The sequence below is a fragment of the Carya illinoinensis genome, chromosome 1 (assembly GCF_018687715.1).
Source record: "Carya illinoinensis cultivar Pawnee chromosome 1, C.illinoinensisPawnee_v1, whole genome shotgun sequence".
Lineage (NCBI taxonomy): Eukaryota > Viridiplantae > Streptophyta > Magnoliopsida > Fagales > Juglandaceae > Carya > Carya illinoinensis.
Window position 1 is genome coordinate 778,083 of NC_056752.1, and position 26,935 is coordinate 805,017.

Sequence of the window (26,935 nt, forward strand, 5' to 3'; positions counted from 1 at the left end):
TAGGAGAGGGGGATCGAGTGCAATAGTGGCGCTTTTAATCTGTTAAAAACTTGGAAAGTGGCATGGACTGGCTGGATGTTATAGAATTAGAATTGTCTGACAAAAGATAGAAAAAAAGTATAAAAAAGTTAACAAGGTCGAGATCACCAAATGGGTTAGTGGATTAGCTTTTCATTCTTTGGCAGAGAGAGACAGAGAGAGAGTTGTTTTTGATGAGTGGAAGTAGGCGTGCCAACTGGGTTTTGGGAGAGAGAGAGAGAGATAGACATTAGACATGAGTCGTAAAGCTGCCGGCATGCATCATCATCATCAAACCCACCATCACCTCAACCACAACCCACTCACATTCCTTTGCCCCCTAATCCGTCTCCAAACTCTGCCAAAATTCCCTCATACTTTTCCCTTTTTTTATACTACTAATATACCCATACATGAAAATGTCATATAATAATTCTGTATTCAAATACCAAAATGTGCTTTCCGCAAAATCTAGGGCATGCCTTTCACCTTTTTCCCCACTCCAATATGATTGTTTATAAACACACTGTAATCTCTTTCCCAACACCCTGACCGATTGTTTAGGCCGTTCCTCTACATAGCTAGCCCAACCCATGCATAGCTCTCCGGCCGGTCACTTCCTGTCACAGCCCTGGCCAAAATCTGATGTATCTTCTGCCATGCAAGTTAGTTCACTGGTATGATTTTGCTTCAAGCTCGGCTTGAATTTCCATTGTCCCATGATCATCATCAGCTAGAAGCTCAGTCTTTATTCCTTAAAAAGCTAGCAAATCTAAATCTTACCAGCTTAGGATTATGAGCAGCTAGCTTGTTCAAATATTTAAAGAAAATCAATCATTTCATGAACTGGTTTAGTTGGTGGGATGGTTTTGGCCGGGTTTGTCCCAGTACTGATCAAAGCTGCAGGCGTATTAGAATTAAGTTATTAACATATATAGTGAGCATATATACGTACGTACGACGCTAGCTAGCTCTGTATTATTATTGAATTTGTATTGGGGCTGGCTAGATCAATCCTTATTATTATTACTTTTTCTTATCAATTAGTTGGCCGATATTCAACAAGTCTGTTTGATATAATTTTATTTTTTGGATTTCTTGATATATATATATATATATATAAATATATAGTCGGCCTTGGTTTTTCTTGTATGAATCATTAGGAAATTCCATGCTGCATGTTTGTGTGCTCTTTATACCCTTTTGAGAAGTTGGTTCCATGTAGTGTTTCTCGGAAGCAATCATTGCAAATGTAGACAGAACCTGCTAGCACGGAGTATTAATGCTAGTACGTCTTCCAATCCAAGAGCTAGCACCCAATTACAGTCATGCGCATTTCTCTGTGACGGGCAGTGTGTTGATCAATCAACTCCCAAGAATATATTATGATTATCATCAGAAGAATTATTGCCCGGAGGAATCCTCACTGCCAAAATTATGTGAAGTTTGGACGTTATTAGTATAACATGATGAATATATATAATATATATGTATATATATAGTCTGATCTAGCCAGCCCCAATACAAATTCAGTTTGTAATGTGTTGTGAAATGTACAGCAATTAATTATGATGAATGGAATTGAAAAGCAATGAAAGACAAAAAGCAAAATAACATAAAAATTTAACATGGTTTGGCAGTATCTACATTCACAAAAGCGAGCAAAAGCTGAAATTTTTCACTATAAAAAAGTAGAATTACATCATGTGTATTTTACTAACCCTAGTCATTCCGCTCGGTACACTCAGTATCGGCATGAGCCTGTTTTCTCTGGATACATGTTACATTTGATATAAGCCACATAATAAAACAAATGTAACATATATTCCTCCATTAATTAATTATTAGACTGGTTCGTGGGGGTGGTGGGTCGATTATTAATCGTTAATTTATAGGTATTTTATTCCTATTTTCTTATTTTGGTAAGTAAGGAAGAATATATAAAAAGAATAAGGTGTTTTAATTCAAAGAAATAAGAACTGATCATGAAGTACGTACGTTCCAATTTAATTAGACGAATTAGGTATTTATAATTGCCAATATAAATTTTTTTTTCGATAGCTAGACTACTAATTCCAATCTAACACTAATTAAATAAAAAGGGTATAAGCTAATTAATTCTTTAATCTGCCGACAAAAATTATGAACATAACAAATTCTATGCATATATCATATACACTAGCTAATTAATTATTAATTTATTTGGCTCAACATATAATATATATTATAATATTACTAATACATTATATATAAATAAACAGACGTACGTACCTATCACGTTTATTAGGAATGAGATGGCGATGGAGACTTGCAAATTAAATTATATATAATTAACTTAGTTATTCTTATATATATATATATAATCAAGAACTAGCTACACCAATTAAAATCAGTTTAATTTGTTCAATATATAATACTACTCATTAATAATAATAAACTATTAATTCCTTGCTTTGTGAATGAAACAGGAATATTGAGAGTACTCGATCGAGAATTGATTGCGGGTTTCAGTCAACCAGACACATATATATGAGAAATATTATTTCTACCGAAAAGTGTGTCCTGATTCCCTCTTTTTTTTCTTTTTTTTTTTTTAAGTGATTAAGGAAATTTTTTTAAATAATGTTGTGATTTTTTTCTAAATGTTTATGGTGATTAAAAAAATGTATAAAAAAAATGAAATGCATGGTTCGGGATGTATTTCCTGGAGATGCTTTGGTAACTCTAGAAAGACTCTATATATATATATATATATTATATATATATAAAGATGGAGAAGAGAATATATGTAACATCTATCCTTATTTAGAGATAAATGAGGCTAAAAAGAATGAAGATACAATAAATTAATGATACTAGCTAATTGATACTAATTGATTTATACAAAGAAATTAATATATGATAAAAAATAAGTCATATTACTATACATAAATTAGAATATTATGAATATATTCTATCTTGAGTATGGTAATATTCTAACATGATCTAGTATTTGTTAATATCTACTTCATTGTTAGCCAGGCAGAAATTAAGAATATACAAATATACACATACATATATAGAAATGAATGATATTTACAATCATAGAGTGCGTAAGTACTATGTATTTTTTTTTTTTAAAGTAAGTAAATATAAAATTCACATAAAAAAATAATTTTTTAATAATAGATTTCACTCTTTTTTAAAAGTAACGTGCACCACTTACAACTCATAACTATATATAATATCAGAAAAATGCAGTGCTTGACCTGAACAAACTTATAGTTTAGTAGAACTGGTTCAATTCACACGTTTGCCGATTAATTAGACCATACCATTCATATTTGAAAACACATGCAGTCTTCACCTTTCATTGTGGTTAAAATTTTGATATCGTTTTTGTTACTTTTTATCTGTCAATTATTAGGAGGCCCTACATGCGTGCCCTGTGGAAAGATTTGTGTTGGTCTGTTATTTAACGAAGGAGACCGTGAGTCGGTCTCGGTCTTTGTTTTCTTTTCAATACAATAATATTTACTCTTTTTTTATCTTATATCATATGATAATTATCTTAATCGTGATTACTGATGTGATAAATTTTAAATAATAGTATTTGTTAACTATACATTTAAATATCAAACTATGTCATATTAATAGGTATGACTGAAAGTAATAAAATTTAAGACGAGAAAGAACTTTTCTCTTTTTATTTTCATGGTTATGAAAGCTAACTATTTAGAAATTGTCACCTATACTAAGGGAGGGAAAGTACTCGATCGGAGTAATGTCTTGTTCCAAAAGAAAAACTCAAGGGAAAGTAGTCTGCTAAGACTGCTTGCATGCATGCATGCCTGGGTAACTTCAAAGGATGAATAATAAATTAGACTTCACCCACCCACCCCCAAAGGGTTCGTAATTCACATTTTATATCCCTCCTGTATGAGATCACCTGGTTAAGAGGTGTTTATCTAATTTTTTTTGGGTAAAAGAAAAGAAAAAACAGAGAGCTACAGAATTGGATTGGATTGAATAAAATTCAATTATGCATAATGATTGAACAAAAATAGATATTGGTACCATTAACTCGACTGCAAAAGCGTGCGACTCCAGCAATGCAAAAGCATGCATGTCTCCACCCACTTTAATTCACTTTTGAGCAGGGTATGGGGTCCCCTTACTCAGCCTCTCTCCCTGTGGGTGACGCGGGGTGTGACTTAATCTGCACCGTTTTACCTTCACTTTCTTCTTCTTCTTCTTTTTTTTCTTTTTTTTTTTATATATATTTTATATTTTTTTAAGATATCTGACCTGTCGATCAGACTACCACTGCATCAATTGCATGCCATGTGTCTGTGATTCGCCCTGCTTATGTTAACCATTTTTCACTGCAGACTAATAATATTGCTTTGACATAAAACATTTTGATTATTTAAGAAAGACTCCACAATCTGCAGTTTCTACAAATGAAAACTAAAAGGCAGTTTCTGATCAAAAACATCTCCCTGTTACTTACAGCCTAACTGTCTTCTTTCGTTTTTGGAATCTCGAATGTAACTGTCATGACTCATAAATATGGCCTAAACAACAGCTCCATGTTTTCTGTTTTTTTCTTCTTCTTTTTTTTTTTTTTTCCCTCAAAATAGGAAAAAACCCATGGTGGCATATTGGGAATTCTTACCAACCAGAAAAATCTTTGAATTGTCCTGCAGAGACTCCCAATTTCCTTTTCTTTGCTACAGGTATCGCTGTTGAACTAGTGTCAACAGCAGCAGATTCAGCCTGACCGTTTCTTGCCTTCAGGTACTTCCCAACACCACCACCAACAGTTCCAGAACCTGTTGTTCCCGTGCCTGGATTGCTAAACCAGGACCCAATTTTATCCTGAACAAAAAGAAAATATCCAATTGATTATTAGAAGAGAGAGAGAGAGAGAGAGAGAGAGAGAGAGAGAGAGAGAGAGAGAGAGAAGAAGAAGAAGAAAAGAGGCTGGGAGCCTGACGTTCAAGGAACCAGAAACTAACATTTTCTTCATCCTCAGCATTCTTGTTGTCTTTTGCCTTCTCTTCCTCTTCCTCCTCAGGTTCATTATAAGGATTGACGAATACTGTTACACTAGTGATCTTAATCTCCTCCTGCACGAGTGATAAGGAGAACACAAAAAATGAGGCGTTTGCAGTAGTAGAAGTAGCTAAATCTCATGATCTTCCTAGGTATATGTTTCAGCAAGCATTATGGATCAGCGCAACTGGACTCAACCAAAACAAGTTTTGCTGCTAATTTGTAAAATAGAAAGCGCTAAATATTTTTGTTTTTATGACGATGTAGAATCTCACCAAGGCAGGTTCCCTCTGACCCACCCTGGGGAGTGAACCCGGGATACACAACCCCATCTCACATAACTGTGTATCAGGTAATACAAGAGAATTAAACCCGAGAAGTCTGAGTCTACAGCTCAACCCAAGCCCTCCCCTTGACCACTAGGATGCACCCCAACAGAGTATATTTTTCTACAAATACAACTCATGGTGAGCTGAAGTTTTGAACCCTCACTTTTGAGATCTTACACATTTGTAGAACTTGCAAAAGAGCCAGATTACAACCTCATTGTTTTCTGCACACAGCTTCCAAACTCAATAAGAACAGACAATTTTAAGTACCAGCACAGAACCCAACACAAGGCATGATAGCCAGTATACCAAATTATTTTACATGCAACTACACTCAAGCCACACCATACTAAGCATAAAAATTACTTCAAAAAATGAAATACATCATTAGTGTACAGAAGAGAATAACACACCAGAGGTCGGTCATCGTCATCAACAGGAACCTTTTCCATCGCCGCCAGTGTAGTCAAGCCACCAACGACCCCACCAAAAATCGTGTGTTTGAAGTTTAAATGATTTGCAGACTTGTAAAGGATGAAAAACTGGGAACCGTTTGTGTGGGGACCACTATTTGCCATACTAACAACACCCCTACCAGTGTGAAGCAACTTGGAGTTCAATTCATCTTTGAAAGGCTTTCCCCATATAGATTCACCTCCTCTCCCAGTACCAGTAGGATCACCACCTTGAATCATAAAATTCCTACAATAAATTGGCAAATGTACCCATCCAAATCAGGGATACAAAAAAAAAAAAAAAAAAAATTTGATTAATATTAGACAAGTTATGACTATACCTGATGTTTCTGTGGAAAGCTACTCCATTATAATAGCCACGTTCACAGAGAGTGATAAAATTCTCACATGCTCTGGGAGTAATATCACAGTGCAGCTCAATGTTCAAATCACCATGTGTTGTATGCAGCTGTATATATCCTTTCTTCTTTGGATTTTTCTCAACTTTGATATATTCAAATTCATTTTCAGTGACAGGGTCAAAAGAGGTAGAAGTGAAGGATCTTGAAGCAGCACCAGTAGTAAAACGGCTCTTTACCTGCCAAACAAAATCTCATGTCAAAATTGACTAAAGTACATGGCAAATAAAATGGCTGAGCCAATAAGAATAGAACTTCAACAAACTGGATAACACCCAATGGAGTTGATAGGACAATCAATATACAGAAAAATATTATCAACGAAAAAGACAGCATTCTTCCAGAATATATAATTTCAAATTGATCTTGGAATGGTGCTCCTAAATTTCACTGTTATTTATTAATAAGGTTTTAATTATTTTTTATAGGTATGATTAATGAGGCTTTAATGAAAGAAAACTAACCATCTTTGCATTCACAGGTACCCTCTCACCAGCCATGTGCATAGAAATCTTGGCAGCAGTTTTGTCACTTGATGCAGCTTTTGCAGCAGCGGCACTTCTTCCATGTACTGAAGCAGAAGCAGCATCTACAATACTGTAAGCCTGAGCTTGAACCCCTCCATTCGAATTTGATTTAGAATCTTCTTTAATGCGTGATCTTGCAGCTAAAATTGTAGTAAGTGCGGCAGCCCTTTCCATTTGTGCCTTGTTGCCACCTCCCCCAAGCAGTGCAGTTTGCTTTCCCTTTTCAGTTCCAAGCTCCTCCAGCATCTGCTTAATATCCCCAGTGACATTGATATTATAACTTGGATCTGAGCTCATTTTCTTTAAATCTGGGAAAAAGAAATGAAAAGGTCAAAAACCAAAAAGGATAAAAAAAAAAAATCCACAGCTGACCCTAGAAGGAGGCTAAACTTACCTTCATCATCAAGTTTCAAACTATTTTTGATATGATCAAAATCCAGCAGAACCTTGGTGTCTAGTGCGTTAGGATTCTGTAAAGCATGCGAATAAAGTTAAGGACTCCACCAACAAGCTTTCAGCAATGAACACAATGTGACTCAAAACAATTACTATCTGAACTGTTTTTCGGTAAGTATTACTACCTGAATTGTTATAAGGTCTTCTTTAGTAAATGGTTCATCAGTGAGGAGCTCCTTCCAGTTCTTGGTCTTGATGTTCAACTCTTTAATTGCCTATGTAAACAAAACAAAAATGAAGGGTAAACAACGTCTAACATGCAACATAGGGATTAGGGATGACATAGGAGGGAAGTATACTAGTACAGTCTATCAGCAGAAAACAAACCTCATAAGAAAACACATTTCCAGTAGTCTTCACAGCAATTATGTGCGTAAATTCAGTAAACACTTTGTTTAACACAGGGCATTGATACTCACCTGCAAAATATGTGAAAAGGTTTTCGATTAATATTACGATTAGATAGGAAGACAAACTGAAGAAGATGTGTACCAAAAAAATGGTGAAGCGGTTCATAACATTTTGATTCATATCTATGAATATTGTATAGATAGATGGTTTCATTAGCAATCTATCTATAAACTGGATTAGTGTTGACAAGAAGGGTCTGGTATATCTGTTCCAGAAAGTAGTTTCACATGACAAAATACTTTATATTGATGACTTTATGGTTGTAACTAAATATTAGATACACTTCCAACTGTCTGCTTTAGTCTTTTTTTTCTTACTCTTTTTGTCTCGTTTAGTGCACTCATATTTTTTTATGAGGCCTCTAGCTAACTTTTCAAACAGCCAAAGCAATTCCTGAGGAGTCCTAGTGTCCTACAAACATTTTTTTAGTGGCACCACGTGCCCAGGACAATCTCAACTAATCCCAGGAATGCACGGCCCCTCGGCAAGGAGTTTCCCACAAATGCACTGCAAGTAAATTCAAATGGAAATTCTCCTAGTTCGATGGCCCCAAGAGTGTAAATGCTGTGTTTCAAACCCAAGACATCCAGTCTATACGGCTCACCCCAGGACCACTACACTAGCCTTTGCGATTTCCACTAACATTTTTCAACTGCTTCCTATTCTCCAAGTTTTTTTCTGTAAGGAAAAATAAAAATCTTGATTTTCAGGTTAGCTGATATCAAGCTAATGAATGATCATGACTGCTTGTAAAAGCCAGTTAAACAAGAAATGTTCACCAACTTGCTTAGAAATTTTCTAGACTGAAAAAAATGTATTCACAAAAGACAGAAAAAATTATCCACGATGAGTGTAGGTAGTGTATGCGATTCCACATTGCTAATTGTACCATGACTAGTTCTAATGGAGTATTGGCCCAGATGTGGCCTGGGCCTCCATTGGGGCATTACAAATGGTATTAGAGTTTATCCCAACTAAAAGTGTAGGACTTGATTCGTGCCACCTATGATGGACTGGCCCAACGAAGACGTTGAGAATTTAAAGAGTGGAGATTGTGATATCCCATGGTGAGTGTAGGTGCCATATGAGATCCCACATTACATGGGATGGAGAAGTCCTGACTCTGTATAATGATTCCAATGGAGCACTAATTGTAACATACTAGTCCTTTTGGAGTGTAGGTCTAGATGTAGCTTGGGCCTTCCTTTGGGCATTTCAAAGTTACGCCCTACTCTTCTAAGTCAAGGTCAAGGTAACTTACTGAGCTATGATGATATAGAGCTCAATAGTACACAGAACAAATGTTCAAAAACAAGGATCGAGCATCTTGTTTCTTTTGCCATAAATTGCTTATTTATACATATACAGCTCAGACCGACATGCCAGAAATCTACTGTCCACGTATATCTTCTTTTTTGCCCTTTTTTCTAATCATTCACAAATATTATTCACCTACTCATACAGTATTACTCTATCTAATGAGGTTTTGCATAAGCTGTTAAAACAAGCAAAATAAAATTCACAATGGCGCCACAGGCCTGTAACTTTGGTCAACATATAAAACAGATTGACTCACATTTCAAACCCCCTTCATTGGTTATATAAATAGCTTTCACACATGCAGAGCAAAAGTTTCAAGTACAAATGCGTAAAATTAACTACCGATTAACAGACTCAAATCCCAGTTTTGAGGCACATCATGACATTTCAATTCTGTATAAACGACAAATCAACTCAATTTTATGAAAGATGCAATAAACGTTTCAAATTGAAGCTCATAAAAAATAGCAAAGAAAGGGGTGTCTTTGAAAAGAAAAAGAATATATACGAACCATCGGAGTTCTTGTGGAAGGTTAGAGGTATAAGATCCTCTTGCTTAAGAGAAGCTCCTGTTACAGGATTCTTCCCATACTTTTGGATATACGGAATTATATTCCTGCGCCCAAAATTTCTTAAAATCAAGCCCAATACCACTTGAAATTTCAAAAGAAGCACCAAGCAAGGAATACACGTACATAATGTCGAAGACGCTGCCATCCGCGGTGCACACCGGGTCCTCGAAGGGCGTAAATGTAAGCCTGCCACACCCAAATTGAAAGCATATTGCAAAACTAGAGATAGAAATAGAATCAGACAGAGAGGCAGACAGAGAGGGAACGTGTAAGTGCGTACGCGCAGCAATAGAAGGGGAGGCGTTTGAAGGGGGTTCGACTCTCTTTGGATTTTGCGCCACCCCATTCGTTGGCCCACTCCGTTTTGGTTATGAACATACGGTCTTTGCTGTGCTGCTTCTTCCCCATCTTTCTCACCCCGCAAATCAACCCGGTTAAGCTGAAGCTAAGGTTCTCTCTCTGGTTTCCAAAAATCAAACCGGTGAAGCTGAAGCTAAGGTTCTCTTGCACTGCTGGCAGTTACTAAACGCTTTCGGAGGTTCCCTTCTCTTTGCGTATTCGTGTGTGCGCGCGCGCGTGAGAGAGAGAGAAGAGAGAGAGAGAGAGAGAGGCATTTCTTCTTCTTCTGAATTCTGGTTTTCTATGGCCGCCTACGCCGATACGATGTCGGCCCATTTAAGGCCCAAAATTTATATGGGCCTGGAATTGTTTGGATCCAAATACTAGAGCCTCATTTTAACCCAGATAGAACTATAGGAGCAACCGAGATGGGTCTATTTCATTATTATAGGGCCCCGAATAGCCCACACAGCTTTTTCATCCAAGCTTCCGACTCCGCCACAATGTTATGCGTAGAGGAAGCGAGGAGAATGGGAGGTCGAAGCAGTGAGTGCAGCAACAGCAGCAGCGGCGAGGAAGACGGGGATTCCGAGTGGAAAGCGGCAATCAATTCCATCGCTGCATCCTCTTCGTCGGGTTTTCTATCTTCCTTCATGAATGGCTCTTCCGCAACCTCCAACAGTACCCAAAGTGACGGCGACGACGACGATGCTGGAAACCGCAAACAAAACCCACAACAGCTCAAGTATTACCAACTCAAGGTCAGTGGTTTCAGAAATAAATTTTAATTCTTTTAATCCTTTTATTTTAGTGAGTTTATGTAGCAGACGAAATTTTCCCGGTGAGGATTTGGCACCCCCTTACCCCCAAAAATAACCCACTATTGTACAAGCTGTAAAGATTTTTCTTTTTACTTGGAAGTTGTTGTTTCTGTGCATATGTTAGATTAATAACTAGTTGATTTTTGAGTGCTGAGTCCTAGAAGCCAAGGTGCTAATACGAGGAGTAATGAGCTAGTTTTATACTACGGATACATGATAATTCCACTTTATCTATATCATATCATTAAAAATTGATTAGTAGAGTACCGCATTATTTTGTGCTTCAGGACTAACTAATGATTCGACATGTACAAGCTTGTTACTTACAAATTACTACCGAAAAGATACAGTGGCTTATTCATTTGGGCGCTTAGAGAGCTTCCCCTCTGACCTTAGCCTGAGCGATTGGAAGTTCAAATTATCCGAGGTGGATTGGATTATGCTGTCTTTCTAATAACGTTCGTCTCCGATTTTCCCATAAATCAGGGAACTTGCTTTTTCGATGATGGTGTGTTGTAGCTAGTTCTTGGAAGTGCAGATATACCCTGGGGATTATTTTTGAAAAGGTATTACGTACAAGTTGAATGGCCTGAAGAATTAAATATGTTCTTGTTTCCGGTAATATGGACAAACTGAGGGAGATGATTGAATAAAAATGGACAGATTCGATAAGCAAATTCTTCAGAAATTAGGTTTGGACATAGCCAGATACAAACGTGCTCATGTTTGCCCGGTGAGTACTTGATCATTTTTTTGGAAATGTTGGAGACTCGGGATTAACTTGAAAGTTTCTCAATTATAAGGGTGTAATTGTGAACACTACACGAAGGTAGAATCAATATGGGTTTAGCATGTATTTGCCTCTTAGGGCCCTGTCCCATCTTTGTTAATAATAATAATTTTAATCTGTCTGGAATCTGGATTGGGTTCGGTCTTACTAGTGTGGACATTAACTACTGAACTTCTTTACAGGCCCAAAAGCTTTTAGATGATATGCTAGGACAGAAACTAGAGATGGTGAGAGACCCCATTGATGCTCCTCATAAAGATCCCGAGATTGATGAAGGTGGCATTCATTTATTCAAACATGCTCCCCGTGGAATAGTGTTTGATTATATAGGTAAGTCAATCTCATCATATTCTTTGGTTGCTTTTGGTGAAACTATGCAAATGGTAAATTATAGAAGAAAGGAAGCAAGAACAGTGCACAAAGGGCAAAAAAAAAAAAAACAAAGAACAGTGCACAAAGAATTTAAATGTGTTTTGGCATTGTGCATACCAAAGTTTTGAAATTCGTTCCGGAGACCATTCCGGTTGAGGCACTGGAACGGAATATTTCGGTACCGGTACGTTTCGGTGTACCGTTTCGGGATTAATTATATATTATATAAAAATATTTATATGTATATATAAACTAACAATTAATAAAATAAATACATATATATGTAAGTGTGTGATATGTATATGTGTATATATATAGAAGAATTAAAGATTTATAAAATGAATATATATTGAAAAAAATCACAAACTTGAGTTAAGACACAAAAATAAAAGAAAAAAAATTAAAGAATAGACAGATTATTAAAAGTAACAATACTTCTAGTGCACGGAAAGGGATATCTGAATTCTAAAAGTACAATTTTATTCATTATTTTTCAACTTATTTACAAGAGAGCTATTTTTTTTTTTTTTCCCGGACCGGAATTACTATTCCGGCCGGAATTGACCGGAACGGCCGGAATTTGACCCGGAACGGAATAGATACCTATCCCATTCCGGTCACTGTTCCGGCACGAAAAATTCCGGCCGAAACGGAACGGTTTTTAAAACATTGGTGCATACATTCACAGGATGCAAAAAATCTTCACCATAGTGAAAACAAAAGTTACATATAGAACACATTAAAAAAAATCTAGATATAATTTAGAAAACCCAAGCCCGGTAAAATCCTATATATATCCTTACCATACTACCTGAAACCCCCCCCCCCCCCCCCCAAAAAAAAAAAAAAAAAAACCCCACAAAATAAAAAAGATGCCCCAATCTATAGTTCGATCATGATAGATATTTAGAGCTCGTTTGGACATTGGGAATATTTCTGAATTCTATGAATATTAGTGAAATGGTTTGAATTAAAATGTTTTATCGGTTTTTGGGAAAGGAGAGAGAAAAAGTTGAATAAAAATATTATGAAGTTAAAAAATTATTTGAATATAATTTTTGTTTTGAAGTTTGAAAAATTGTATTGATTTTTGTGCTTTTGTTTTGAAGTTTGTAAAAGTTGTAATGACTAGGTAATGATTAGATGAAAAAGTTGAAAACTTGAAATTGAAAAGTATTTTGTGTTTGATTGATGTTTGGGAATGAAACTGTGAGAAGTTTTGAGAATTTATCATCTCATGTTATTCCCCAAACGTACCTTAATTTAAACCCAATGGGCCATATGTGGCATCTTTTTCAGCTTTTTTGAGAAGAGTTTTGCTACGTACAAGTAAAGTCATGTACTAATCTGCGTACTAATATTGATTCATTCATATTTAAAATTTAAATTAGCATTGTTTTCAATAAAATTTACTTTTTGACCAATCACATTAGATTGGTACACATATTAGTGTGCAGTTATGCTTGCAACTAGATTTTTCCTTTTGGAGAATGTGGGTCACATCTCTAACACTTTTACATGTTATTTAAAGAACATATGTGCATGATCAGTTGCGAATGTTTGATGATGGGTCTTAAAGACTCCATCCCCATCCATTTCAATTCACATCTCATTCAGCACCCTTCAGCATATTGCCTTCTTAGTTTTTCTTGAAAGGGTTGCAACTGTGAGTCAGTCATGATTTGCTTTTTGATATCTTCCATTTCAAATTGGTATATTTGTAACATTAAAGTGCTAGCTATCTCGCAAACTAGATACTGCATAGTACATTAGATGAAGATTTTTCAATAGATTCGGTCATTCTCTGGTGATGACCATGTATGCGTTTCTGCATGGCCCATGTGAAATTCTAAACATAAAGACTGAAGATTATTTGTGTGCTCCCAGACGAATTTCAACAGCCAAGAAAGAAACCGAGAATCCTTCCTGGGAAAGAGATTGATGAGAAATCAAAGAAGGTTAGTTCAATTACGTTATAGATTCTTTGTTGATAATTATTGGTTCATAATCTAATTTTCAGTATTATTTTGAACCAAACTTGACAGTTTAGAAGACAAATCCAATCTGCTGCTGTCAATGCAGAAGATATAATGGCTACCGCAAGGGATGCATGCCAAAAAGCATTGGCTAGACTGGAAGCTAAAGATGCAGCTGCAAAAGCAGCAGCTAAAAGGGAGGAGGAAAGAATTGCGGAACTGAAGAGGATTAGGGGTGAGAGATGGCTACCTTCCATTGCTAGAGAGATGCGGGTAAATCTTCAAGGTTGAAATATGTTTACTACAGAATGTTTTGTCACTTTTGTGCTTGTGTTGCTTTCTTTGTGAGCACTAATCCAGTAGTTTCAACTTTTTGATTCAGAAATATCCATGATCGTAATCTCTCACTTTCTTTGCCATTGCTGGAACACTCAATCAAGGAGAAACTTCACACGACTAGTATGGATTCATATTCAAAGGCAATTTGACTTCTGCTCTTAGCTGTGTTGCGTCGGTTCTTTTTGTATTTCAATCGATAGAAAAATCCAAATTTCATAAACAATCTATCGAAGCCGACCTTGGACCATCCTATCACTGTTGACTGTCGCGTATAATAACCACCGCCTATCTGTTCATGTTGTGTGCCACTTCTCAAATAGCTTTGCCATTCATCGTCTGACATAAAAGGCCAAACTTTTCGAGTTCCAAAAACTTCATAATTGTGCTTGGTAATCGAAATGAGTTTCAATCTTCTTGAACATATACTGGGATAGCTAAAACTGAGATCATTAACAAAGAGTGCGAAAGATTGAAAGAAATCTACAAATTACAATAATGTGGAATTTGGGAAACACGTTTTCATTGAAATCTTCCAATTATATAATGAGTTTACACCTTGCGAATTGTCCTTGGAGTTGTTCTTAGCGTCAAACCTAGTTAAAAGCATGCCTCTATTTTATGTTGCTCATAATTGTGTGAGATTTGTTAAGCTTCTGATCTTTGATCATCCCGTCACTGTCGATTGCCGCGTGTAAAAAACCAACATTATCACTAATCAATGTCTTTTGAGGTTTATTCATCTCGACTTCTTTATTTTGACCCACAAAGTACATTCAAAGGTATAATGCTACAGAAATTAGCTTCAGAAAGTGGATAAAAAATAAATCTTTATAATACAACCATTATCAAATCGGATCCAACTAAAATTTATATACCCGTTAGTGATAACAACCGTTGTTATTATTCTAATATTCCTTCATGCATGCTGTCTGCATCTAAGGCAAGATTTCTGTGAAGGTGCCCATTATGAGAGAGAGAGAGATTTATGAGTGTACTTGACATACAAAGCGATTCTCAGATATGTTTCGCCGACAACTTTTAAAAGCACATGTTCGGTTCCGAACAGGAAGATAAGCACGATACTGAATATCATTGGCCCATTAGGGCAATTTTCCTAGCCGTTCCACCAAACCTAACTCTTCTTCCCTTCCAAGTAATGCTGGATATGTCAAGTAATTGAAAAAAAAAAAAAAAAGTAAAATACTGAATAACTTAGGGAACAAACAAAAAGTAAAATGTGGAATAGATAGCAGCTTTGATCCAAGGAAAGATAAAGAGTGGGAAGCAACGTGGAAGCAACCGGCTCTTTAGCTTCGAGTGGGAAAACCCTACTCTCACTTTCCTGAACTTTCTTTTAAGAAGCCAGTTAGGGGAGTCCCCACTTCCCTCCCACACACATTTCCCCTTCTCCTTGACCTGCAATTCCTTCTTTGTTTTTCTTCCCTTCTTTTTCTAAGCTGGCCGGCAATGAATCACTGGTGAAAGGGATAGATTTTGATTAATGGCATAGCGTCAGATTCAATATTAAGTTTGTTTTGCAAAAACCTTGGGTGTTTGCTGAGTGCTCCTTTTGGGAAGATGGCACATGTGGTGGCAATGGTGGTCGAGGGAGTGGGAGTCTTTGTAAGGACTCTCTGGGGTCTGCAGGAGAGGCGTTTCTCTGCCACTTTTGAGGCTGTGAGATCTGCTGCGGTGTCCATGACAATGGCTCTCATCTTCTGCTTTTTGTCTATTGATAGACATCAACGAGGAAGAATGGGCCTTGCCTTTATTTGATTTTCAGTCTTTATTAATCTATATCTGCCTCAATTCTGTGTTGCTCATCAATTTTTCTTGTACCATTTTCTGGGCTATATGAAGTTCATGATACTGAATGCGAATATGGTTTGCATGGCCTTCATTTGGTTTTTAATTCTAGCTCTTCCAAATAATTAATCTTTGATTTCTGAAAGCTATATCATCCAACACTCCTCAGACAACCTCCCCCTGCATCTTTTCTTTTCAGTTTTTTTCCCCCCTCTCCTTTGAGCAAGCGCCAACAATATATAATTAAATATTTCTGCAAGGTGGGCTGACTTGTTATTGCATAATAATAATGTCCTCGTCACCAAATGATACATACATCATACACACCAGAGCACAATTGAGTAGCGACATTAATTAATCGAGCGATTAATTTATCTAAAATTGGAGGAACCTTATTGAAGAACAGATCAACAAACACAGAAAACAAGTTGTTTCCTGATCACGGTGGGCAAAGAGCAACGTCGCTTTATTTGCAGCAAACTACATTGCAAGTGAAAGGAAGCATATCAGCAAGCAGGAAGTGAATGGCGTTTCCCAGATATCAGGCCTGCAGGTAGCCTCTCTCCTCTAAGTAAGATATCACTGTTTCAGCCATTTCACATGGGGAGATACAGTCCTCTCCCTTCTGCTGTATCACTATCTGCAGGAATAACATACATCCAGAGAGAAATTCCATTTTATTGAACGAACAGGGCATGAGTTGACATGCCATGAAACTTAAGACCCCGTTTGAATGTTGAGCTAAGTTGAATTCTTTATGAATAATAGTGAATTGAGATGGTTAGGTGAATTTTATAAGGCCCAACTAGAGTTCGATTAAAAACAATTCCATCTATCCCACAACCATAAGATTGCTCAACATTATGTCAAGTGCAAAAGTATACGTATATTTTTGCAAATTCAAGACCTCAAACATGCAAGATCTTCCTTTATGAGCATACGCACCTCGCAATTTACTGGAGGTTCATACGGATCATCAATTCCTGTAAAACCTGCAGAACGACAAATAAATAGCGAAGGTTAGAATTATGCCAAGAAAATCTGTTTTCATTTTTTCTTTTTGGTACACTGAAATGTTCTCGCGGACTAGAACTAATGACAGCAACACTATGAGATTGCATAGCAGAGAAGAAAAAGGGTTAACCCTTGAACTTCTGAGAGGGCGAAATAACTTAATTAACTTGATGCCATGTCCCGTCAGTAAACTGAGGAATACAAGGAAACAACCAATAATCTCTGATACCATTCTTATATGCAAACTCCAACGAGATACCTTTGATCTTTCCAGATCGTGCAAGCTTGTACAGTCCCTTTGGGTCCCTTGCTTCACACACTTCCAGTGGCACATCCAGAAACGCCTACAAAGTGCCATCACTCATCATTAATAGTTCATCACTGTCGACCAAGACCCTCTGCTTGGTTTAAAATTCCAGTGAAAACACTCCAAGCCTATGCCCTCATATCCAAATGCCCCCAGTGACTTGGTGACAATCACGTACCTCAATGAAATCTCCTTCTGGCAATAATGCACGGCACGCATCTCTGTCCTTCCTGAAGGGAGATATCAAACTAGCAATGCAAATGATGCCTGCATCTGCAAATAGCTTTGCTACCTCGCCTAAAATTATGAAAATTTCGGAGTTTGAAATTAATCGTTAAAAAAGATGCTACATGAACTAAAGAACAAACTTAAATCAACTGAATGTGACGAACACCCACCAATCCTTCGTATGTTTTCTGCACGATCTTCTGCTTTAAAACTAAGATCATTGTTTAGACCATGCCGGACATTATCACCATCAAGAATGTAGGCCAGCTTTCCTCTCGAATGCAAGCCTCGATTCAAAGCACAAGCCAAAGTGCTTTTTCCTTAAATGAGAGATAGAGAATGGCCGGATTAGACAGTCGAGTAGGTAGTTGTTAGCAATGCTGGAACGTCTCTTATAAGATCCATAAAGTATTCTGAGTTCTATACATTACAAGACATTTTTACTTCTAAATTTCATTGATTACCAGCACATTGCATCATAGTTACCCATATGATTGACCTCAAACATGGTAACTGAGTCAGCAAAAGTCTACAAAGTAAGTCATCACAGTTTCCAGGTACACCAAAAAGATTGTTTATATATTTTCCAAATTTTGTTTTCACCTTTATAATCCACGAGAGGTGTTAATGGAACCATGTCTTAATTCAGGTGAAAGGGCTAAGCTTTTGGAATTGTAATACCCTTTGTTTGGCAAGGCTCTACTTTTTGTTGCTGGGGAATTAACACAAACCATTGAGAAACTTGCAATATCCATTCTTAAAAAAGAAAAAAGTTCACAACTACGTAAATGACACAAGTTCTGAATACACACATAGAACAACGTCTCCAAAAGTATGTCCCCAAAACTTGCCAGCACAAACATTATTCAACGATTCATAAAGGTACAAACCTGAGCCACTAAGACCGGTTATCCATATGACACACCCTTTTTGCAGAAGTAACTCTTGCCTATCAAATTTCTCCACTGCACATTTGTGCCATACGATGTTCGTCGACTTCCCTATGGTTGTCATCTTGTGGGAATTTTTTCCTATTCATAAGAGGTACTTCAAATCAGAACCCAGAACTTGATCCGACGGAAAAAATGTATGATTAACCATGACTTAAGAATCATGTTCTGATCAGAAGCTAGATTGTGCAAACGCAAAGACGACAAGAAGCTGAAGAACAAAATTAAAGTCTAAGCTCAAGGCCTCATGGGAATCTCGCAAATCAAAAACAAATAAAGCCCCATAAATATTACAATATACTCGCAGAATATAGACGTTGACTGAACTTCCCACTGCCTACAACTCATTTGAGATGGACGCCAGTTTTTATAAAATACAAATAATTAAATCTCCGAATATAATAAAATCTACATCAAATTAAATTTTCGTAAGGTGAAGAGTTGAAGATTCTTAACTATTTAAACTGGTTCAAATTTTATGAGATATGGCTGCGTTCGCTTGGAAGGTGGGGGAAATCCCTTTTTTTAACTTTTTTTTGTTTGAATTTGAGTTGTCCAATAAATCAATATAAACAATAACAAATACTGCATAGCTTATTGTATGTGTATATTTTTTTACTTAAAGGTCCCTCAAATTCTTACATGGAATCCTTGATAGTGGAAAGTCTACAGCTCGTTCTGATCATCAAAATCTTATTCGATCCTTCAGACAACTGTGTAGTCTTCCATTAGTATGGTTTTACAAGTTATCGTCCTCTTCAACTATAAGCCTTCTGGCTAGGAGGATAACGGTTCAGTTCGGTTTGATTTAAGAGATATTTTAAAACCAAATTAATATATACTAGTTTTGAGATTTAAAAAATCAATACTACACCGGTTACACTCCTAAACTCAAATTTTATTGCTTTCGATCTAATTTTTTAGATATATTATGTAGTATATATAATATAGTATATTATATCATATAATAATATAGTGTGTAATATATTATAATATATAATGATATAGTATTAGTATAACTATTAATACAATAGACTATAGTGATAATATATAATTATTTATATAGAATTTTAAAACTTAATATTATATTAATTAATAATTTTATATAATATATAAAAATTATATATAATATAAAAAATTAATATATATATATATATATAAGAATCAATCCGATTTGGATTTTGTTCGGTATTAGAAAAAAAAATTAGAATTAGATTAATTTTTACTTATTTTAAAAAAAATAAAATCAATACCAAACCAAACTAGACCTACCAATTTAGTCTGCCTAGTCCAACAGTTTTTTTTCACTCACATTCCAAAACGACAGTAAACACTTCTTCCAGTATTTTATATAATTATATTTTAAAATGAGAGAAATATCTCATAAAGATAACATTTATTTTTAAATTTACCTTCATTTTAAAAATATGTGTTGCTAAATATGTTGAGTCATTCCTCATCTATTTTTATTTTTAAAAATAAAAAATAAAAATAATATTATAAATAGTCATAAAATTGACATAAAATTATTTTAATAAAAATAAAATTTATTATTAAAAAATTATTTTTTTATGAAAGCCATATATTTGTTCATTTCTTTTAAATGATTCTACTTGTACTATTAACAGTACAATATTTACACTGTCAGCAAATATCATTTCTAAGAGGATGGTGCTACAGTCACTTTAGGTAAAAACAATTTTTTATTTTTTATTTTTAAATTTATTTTTAATACTTTTAAACATTTTTAAAAAATATAAAAAAAATTATAATAATATTAAAAAAAATTCTTAATCATTAAAAAAAATTAGACAAGACCCCAGCGGGAGAACGTATAAAGAACTTGAAAAGACACAGAGAGTACCCGAAATGATGGCACAATCATTAATCAATGACGTAGCAATGCTAGAGTAACCAGCGGTTGCTTGAACCGGCTTAAGGATGCTGGATCTAACATCGACGCCATGGAGCGCTGCTAATCTCTTATGGGCCTTATGATTCAATCCCATCGCATTAGTCTCCCAGAGCCTCGCAGACCCCAACTTCAAGGCCATTCTAGGACAGATCAAGCAAGCACGAGGAGTTCCGACTGGTAGCAGGTTGGAAAACTTCGTTTCAGAGAAATCAGCGAGATGGAGTCGATGGAAGAGCAGAGGTTCCCCGGAATAGAGACGATTGGAAGGTGGCGTACTTGTATGTTTTAAAAATGTGTCTGTGTGCGCGCGTGTGTGGGGGGTGGGAGAGTGGAAAGCCTTGCTGTTATTTCGTGGGCGGTGAGGGAGACTTCCATTGAAGTTGTGTTTCCTTTAAATAATGGAAATTGGCAGGGAAGGATTGTGAAAGAAAATAGTAATGCTATCTATAAGTTTTGTAAAATGATGAATAAAATATTATACTAATATCAAGAAAATACGGTTTGATTTGGAAACTGAGAATTTTGAATTTTAAAATAAAATATTTAAATATTATATTTTAATATTATTATTATTTTAAATTTTAAAAAAGTTGAATTATTTATTATATTTTATATAAGAATTTAGAAAAATTATAATGATGAGATGAGAATTTTGAATTAGAGATGAGAATTTTTAATGGCCAAATTGAACCTAATAGTATTCAAAAGGAGACTTCTTCTATCTAATAAGGAAATAGTACTTGTCATTGTTGAGATGGGTTAATTATATGTTTATCAGAATACAAATTTTATGTATAGTCATTTTTACGTATTTTTTTGTATACTTTACTGATATGATTGATTGTATATTAAAAAAATTGATACAATCAATCATATCAATAGGATATGTAAAAAGTATATAAAAATGACTATGTATAATATTATTCTAATTTAAAGGATGATAACTGACATATAAGGAAAGAGATCACCCATCCGCCTTAGCAGTTAACTTGTCTAGCTAGCTTTAGAGTAGTTTCTCATGTTGAAGTCTTAGAGCACTCACAATGAATTTTGTAAAACCCATTGTTATATAAAATTTAAAGAAAAATGGTCTAAAACGTGCATCCAACGGATGCTTCATTTTTTTTCTATTTTATATTTGTGTACAGTGTTGCCGCTAGATGTAAAAGTAACTGTACACAAATGTAAAAATATTTTAATTGTTTTCTATATTTTCTTGTACTTTTTCTCTCATAAAATATTAAAAGGTATAATATTAAAATGATATGAAGAAAAAATAGATAAGTTAATATATAATGTATTGTAAAAATTAATATATAAAATAGAAAAAGTAAGATTTGGTGATGTATTTTAAATGATAGGATGAAAAATCTATTGGGAGTGCTCTTAGCTCTTGTCCGAGCCCATTTTTCAGAAAAGAGTTTTGCTAGTTCTCATTTTTAATAAACTATACACTATATGTTACATTTTTATTTTTATTTTTTAAAAAATTGATTAAATATTTTTATTTATTATCTATATACTAAATATTTAATAAAAAAATACGGTTTACAAAAATAATAAATATAATTTTTCTTTCAGAAAACGTGGACAATTAGTAGGTACCATAAAACGTACAACAGCGATGATTTGGGTGCCCTATGCCGTGCATGGTTTCAATTCAATTCGCAATATTACTAAAGTTAAACATATTCATATATATATATATATATATATATAGACATATGATTTGCAGAGATACGATTGTCTCAGGTTGGATCTAATTTCCAACCCTATATTTGTCATATGCGAGGGTGGGTATAGCTAGGTAGCAGGGCCCGCTCATTCTGTTACAGGGCTTAAAGCGAAAATTTTGAGTAAGATTTTTTTTTTTAAATAAAATAAAATAATTTTAAATTTAATTTTTACATTTCCTTTTTATTTAAAAATAATTTCTATCCTTTTACAAAATAAATCACTAATTAGAATTTTATCACTTTTTTAACTAATAATTGACTTAATCTTTATTAGAAAATTATCGATTTAGAAAATATTTGATCTAATTTAATTTTACAAGACGTGCTTTAGACTATTAGACTTAGTTTAGATTTAAATATAAGATGATTTGGTTTTAGATAAAAGATAAAAATTGAGTAAAATATTGTTAAAATATTATTTTTTAATATTATTATTATTTTAAAACTTAAAAAATTTGGATTGAGATTTGAAATAAAATACTTTTCAAATCTAGACGGGGTCTTAGAAATAATTATAATTATTATTTTCAATAAAGTTCTGTAAACAATCTATTGAAAAAATTTTGGCCCTTGTCTCTTCAAAAGATAATACAAAAGTTTTTATGAATACTTGAAAATTAAATTTTTCTATTTATAATTTTCATATTATATATTAAATTAACAATGGCAAATGAGAAGTATACTTTTATAATGAGTATGTGAGATAATTATTACGTGGAGATATTTTTAAAATTAATAATGACATAATATCTATTTGATATTTTTGATATTTTTTCATTAAACTAATTTATTTTTCAAATTAAATCTTTTTTTCTTTTTAATTAATTTTATCTAAAAGTTTTTTGGACCTTCTTCCGCTAAGAGCCTTAAGCAATTGCTTAAGTTGTTTAATGGAAGACTCGCACTACTAGGTAGGCAAATTTAATATATATGTATATCATTCCTCATAATGCACTTATATATATCGAGGTGGCCGGAAATTAAAACGTGAATTATTTTTTGCATGTGATGTACCAAACATTGATATTTGTGGGCCCTCGGATACATGTAGCCACTCAAATTCATAGCTACCACATTACTATAATTAATACAAAAAGCATATGCAGCATGCACGAGAGTCCCACAACACAATTATATATATTATATGTATGCATTGTTTATTTAGTACAGAGAATACTTGGTAGGCAGATATATAAATATATATATACAACTGACCAATCATATCAGCAAGCCCACACAACTACTTCGTCATTAATTAATTGTTATATATTTCGCACCTAATTAACTTTTTGTTATTCAATTGATGAATGTCGACGTGATTGCAAAATGTTGTTTAAATTACTCACGATACGCAATTAAGGGGAGTTCACTCCGGTCTCAGGGGTGTAATGGACCGGACTAGACCGAACCTTATAAAGACCAGTGCAGTCCGGTCCCATTCGGTCTGGTCGATCCAATCGGTCTGACCGGCTTCTAAATAGACAAATGGTTCAATATTTTTCTAACAGTTATTTCGGCCCAACAGTTAGAATCCACTAACAACTTATCTAGTTTGAAATAAAAAATACAAAAAAAAAAAACTTAGAAAGATAAATAAAAATAACCATAAAAAAATTATCTATATACAATAAATTTGAATAAAATATTTTACTGTAAAAAAAATAAAAAATTTCTATATACATCCAAACAATTTAAACAAAGGGATCAATCATCAATCAATCATAGCATATACCATTTAATATTTATCATATAGCAAACTACCAACTTAATTGCAATTTGCAACTTGCATTATCTTAAAAAAGAAATAAGTCTTTTTTTTTTTTAAAAAAAAAAGAGGAAAATACAGCTAAAGTCTACTTTCATGTATCTTACATACATCAAATGATTCAAATCTACCTTCTAAAAGAAAGAAAAATAAAAATCTATTCCCAAGCATATTTAAAAACTGAAAATTAAAATGTCTTAAAAAAAAGAACCATGGAAGACTAGAAATCATATTTAATAATTTACAGCAAAAGCACTGATACACAGTGCACTAAACAGACTAACAATAGTATAAATTACGTAAAAAAAAAATGACCAACAATAACATAAAGCATTAACATAATTACATCAATACAAAATACAAATTATACAATTAGGCAAAGTGAGAATCAATCCCTGACTATCAGCTACTGGATAAGTGCCACAAATCCCTCACAATCAATTTCTCCATCAAGGTTGAGATCACATATTTGTAAATAAAAAAAGTAAAAAAATTATAGCCATAACAAATTAATCAACAATCTTTACATAACCCATTATATAGCATTGAACAATGCAGAAAATACAAAATAAAGAAAAGGACCAAGTTTGAACCAACATCAAATAGAACCAAACTCATGTAAGAAACATCAAATAGAATTCCAAAACACATGCTGCGGCTTGAGCATACTCATACCACAAGTCTAATTTAAACATCAAACTGAGTCAAATTTAAAACAATATATATATATATATAATGATTTCCTAGAAAAATATGTAACTAGGCCCAACCCGATTTATAATACAAGTTCAATTTAAAAATTAAGCTCATCTTGACATATTATAATAGTTTTATGAAATATATAAAACCTAGCTTATTATAAAAATTTAAGTCAATATAAGATAGGTCTAAATTAATATTTATTCACACTAAACTTAACTCAAAATATAAGTTCGATAAAATCAAACCCAGGCCAAGCCAAAAATAAGCCCAGTCCAACAACAAGGCCCACGTGAACTCTAATAAGCTTTACACTAAGGGTACAATTACAAACATAATCTTCCTAAAAACAATTCCTGCTCCCAAAAATACAACATGGCAAGGATTAAATGACACTTTTGTAATATTATTAAGTGTGTAGGCACATTCAACATTAGTTTAGCCAGAATAGTATTCTTTAACATTAATAATCTAGCTACTACTTTGGAAAATAGAAAGCTCAAATTTTACAAACAGATGATGGAGACATGAGGCTGCATAGATCATCATCAGATTTTACAAATAGAAATTGTAATGAAGAAAGAAATAAAACTGGAAAAAAAAAAAAAAAACAGATTTGACTTGAGTACAAAACAATCATTCTATTTTCTTACGGTCTCATCTTTTTGGTCTTACATCAACATTGGGTTAAGAGCTGGTAGCCATTGAATTTGATCCTTCTGCAGAATTAGCAAATTCTCCAACAATTTCTCCTTCAATCCAAAAAAATTGAAAACAAAACAAATTAAATAAAGTTAAAATAATATAGAAGATAAAACAAAATATACCACAAAATAAATCAAAAGTAACATGATTACATACCCATATCTATATGCTTCTCAAATTCCTCCACTTCATCCATTAAAGTCCTAAGGCTTATTGGTGTAGAGAAAGAACGGAGCCAATTTTGTGCACATATGAGAGCCTCAACTATCATTGGATTTAAACTACTTCGAAAAGGGTCAAGTACACGACCCGCAATGCTGAATGTAGATTCAGATGCCACAGTAGATACCGGTATCGCAAGTACATCGTATGCAACCTTCGAAAGTACACGATATCTAACTGAATTCACCTTCCACCAATTGAGTAGGTCAAAACCTTCACCTTGATCCTCACATTTTTCTGCTAGATATCTATCAACCTCTAACTTAATTTCCAAAAAATCTTCTGATTGTAACTTTTGCTTAAATTGGGCCATCAATGCAACTTGTCTATTCGTAGACTGAGTTGTGGGAGGACTTGCATTTTCACGTGGGTAACCCGTGCGTTGAGGAGAACTCCCTTCTTCATCTTGGATGTATGTCTCATACATGCGGATAAATGTTTTTTTTACCTTCCAACTCAAATCAATGATTTTTGATTGATCATATGCATACATTTTTCTCAACCCAAAGTCAAGATATCGCATCTTGTAACGAGGATCAAGAACAATCCCAACGTAGAGCAACATATTCTGATTATCCATATTCTCCCAATACTTTTCAAACTTTCTCTTCATATTTGTGGCCATTAATCCCACCACGGGTCCTCCTTCTTCACACTCTATAATAATGGCATTTTTAATATTAATCAACTCCGTAAAAAAAGTATTGCAAGTTACATACTCACCCCCTGAAAAGTGTAAACTTGCATCATGAAATAATGCAAGAAACTTCTCAAACAACTTTACCTTATCCCAATTGGATGCATTGGGAGGCCCTAACTTATTTGACTTTCTCCTAGTCAACACATCACCTTCATCATCGTCATCATCATCATCTCCAATACTACTTAAAAAGACATATCTTCTTCCTCCAACCGATCAAAAGCCCTTCTAAATTTTCCAGCCCTCTCCAACATAAGATAGGTGGAGTTCTACCTACTCGGCACATCTAGGCAAAAATGACTTTTGCATTGAATCTCTTCCAACCCCACACATTTTTTAAATATACCCCACCTTTAGAGAGAGGATTTAACATACTTCACAACTCCTCTCACCTTCACAATAGACTCCTCATATTCTTTCAATCTCTTACGTACAATTAAATTCAAAATGTGGGCACAATATCGAATATGCAAGAATTCATGTTCCAAGACCGTATCCCTCCTATACTTAATTTTCTTTTTCAAATAAGAAAAGACCCCATTATTAGAACTTACATTATCAAGAGTGATTGCAAGTATTTTCGGTCGCCCCCAATCATGCAAACACAACTCTATACCCTTACCAAGGGTATCACTCTTGTGATTTTCAACCAAAGAAAATGAAAGAATCCTCTTATGTAACTTCCAGTCATCATCAATAAAATGTAC

At 34.3% G+C, this 26,935-nt stretch overlaps 3 protein-coding genes and 1 long non-coding RNA gene across 5 annotated transcripts; 2 read left to right on the forward strand and 2 right to left on the reverse strand.

Moving 5' to 3' along the window:
* Positions 1-236: 236 nt before the first annotated feature.
* Positions 237-1,513, forward strand: LOC122304446. The gene is made up of 2 exons (XR_006240990.1): positions 237-695; positions 1,244-1,513. It is a non-coding gene; the product is annotated as an uncharacterized LOC122304446 (long non-coding RNA).
* A 2,885-nt stretch (positions 1,514-4,398) lies between these two features.
* On the reverse strand, positions 4,399-10,171 carry LOC122304451 (peptidyl-prolyl cis-trans isomerase CYP65). Its single transcript, XM_043116729.1, has 11 exons — positions 9,825-10,171; positions 9,668-9,730; positions 9,485-9,588; positions 7,569-7,660; positions 7,367-7,456; positions 7,180-7,255; positions 6,723-7,093; positions 6,181-6,437; positions 5,798-6,086; positions 5,019-5,129; positions 4,399-4,878 (listed from the first exon to the last, which is right to left on the reverse strand). Exons 1-11 carry the CDS (start codon positions 9,950-9,952, stop codon positions 4,672-4,674), a joined length of 1,788 nt encoding a protein of 595 aa, XP_042972663.1. The 5' UTR covers positions 9,953-10,171; the 3' UTR covers positions 4,399-4,671.
* Positions 10,172-10,296: 125 nt separating this feature from the next.
* LOC122304458 lies at positions 10,297-16,093 on the forward strand. 2 transcript variants are annotated; one of them, XM_043116734.1, is made up of 5 exons: positions 10,297-10,644; positions 11,677-11,824; positions 13,754-13,824; positions 13,912-14,128; positions 14,225-16,093. In XM_043116734.1, the coding sequence occupies exons 1-5, from the start codon at positions 10,312-10,314 to the stop codon at positions 14,341-14,343; spliced, it is 888 nt and encodes a 295-aa protein (XP_042972668.1). In that variant the 5' UTR covers positions 10,297-10,311; the 3' UTR covers positions 14,344-16,093. The 2 variants fall into 2 exon arrangements, with proteins under 2 accessions (XP_042972668.1, XP_042972674.1); XM_043116740.1 differs by having other exon boundaries at positions 13,912-14,115.
* A 144-nt stretch (positions 16,094-16,237) lies between these two features.
* Positions 16,238-20,827, reverse strand: LOC122304472 (adenylyl-sulfate kinase 3-like). Its single transcript, XM_043116746.1, has 7 exons — positions 20,351-20,827; positions 18,427-18,567; positions 17,707-17,856; positions 17,487-17,605; positions 17,261-17,345; positions 16,933-16,979; positions 16,238-16,627 (listed from the first exon to the last, which is right to left on the reverse strand). Exons 1-7 carry the CDS (start codon positions 20,538-20,540, stop codon positions 16,529-16,531), a joined length of 831 nt encoding a protein of 276 aa, XP_042972680.1. The 5' UTR covers positions 20,541-20,827; the 3' UTR covers positions 16,238-16,528.
* Between the last annotated feature and the right edge of the window lie 6,108 nt (positions 20,828-26,935).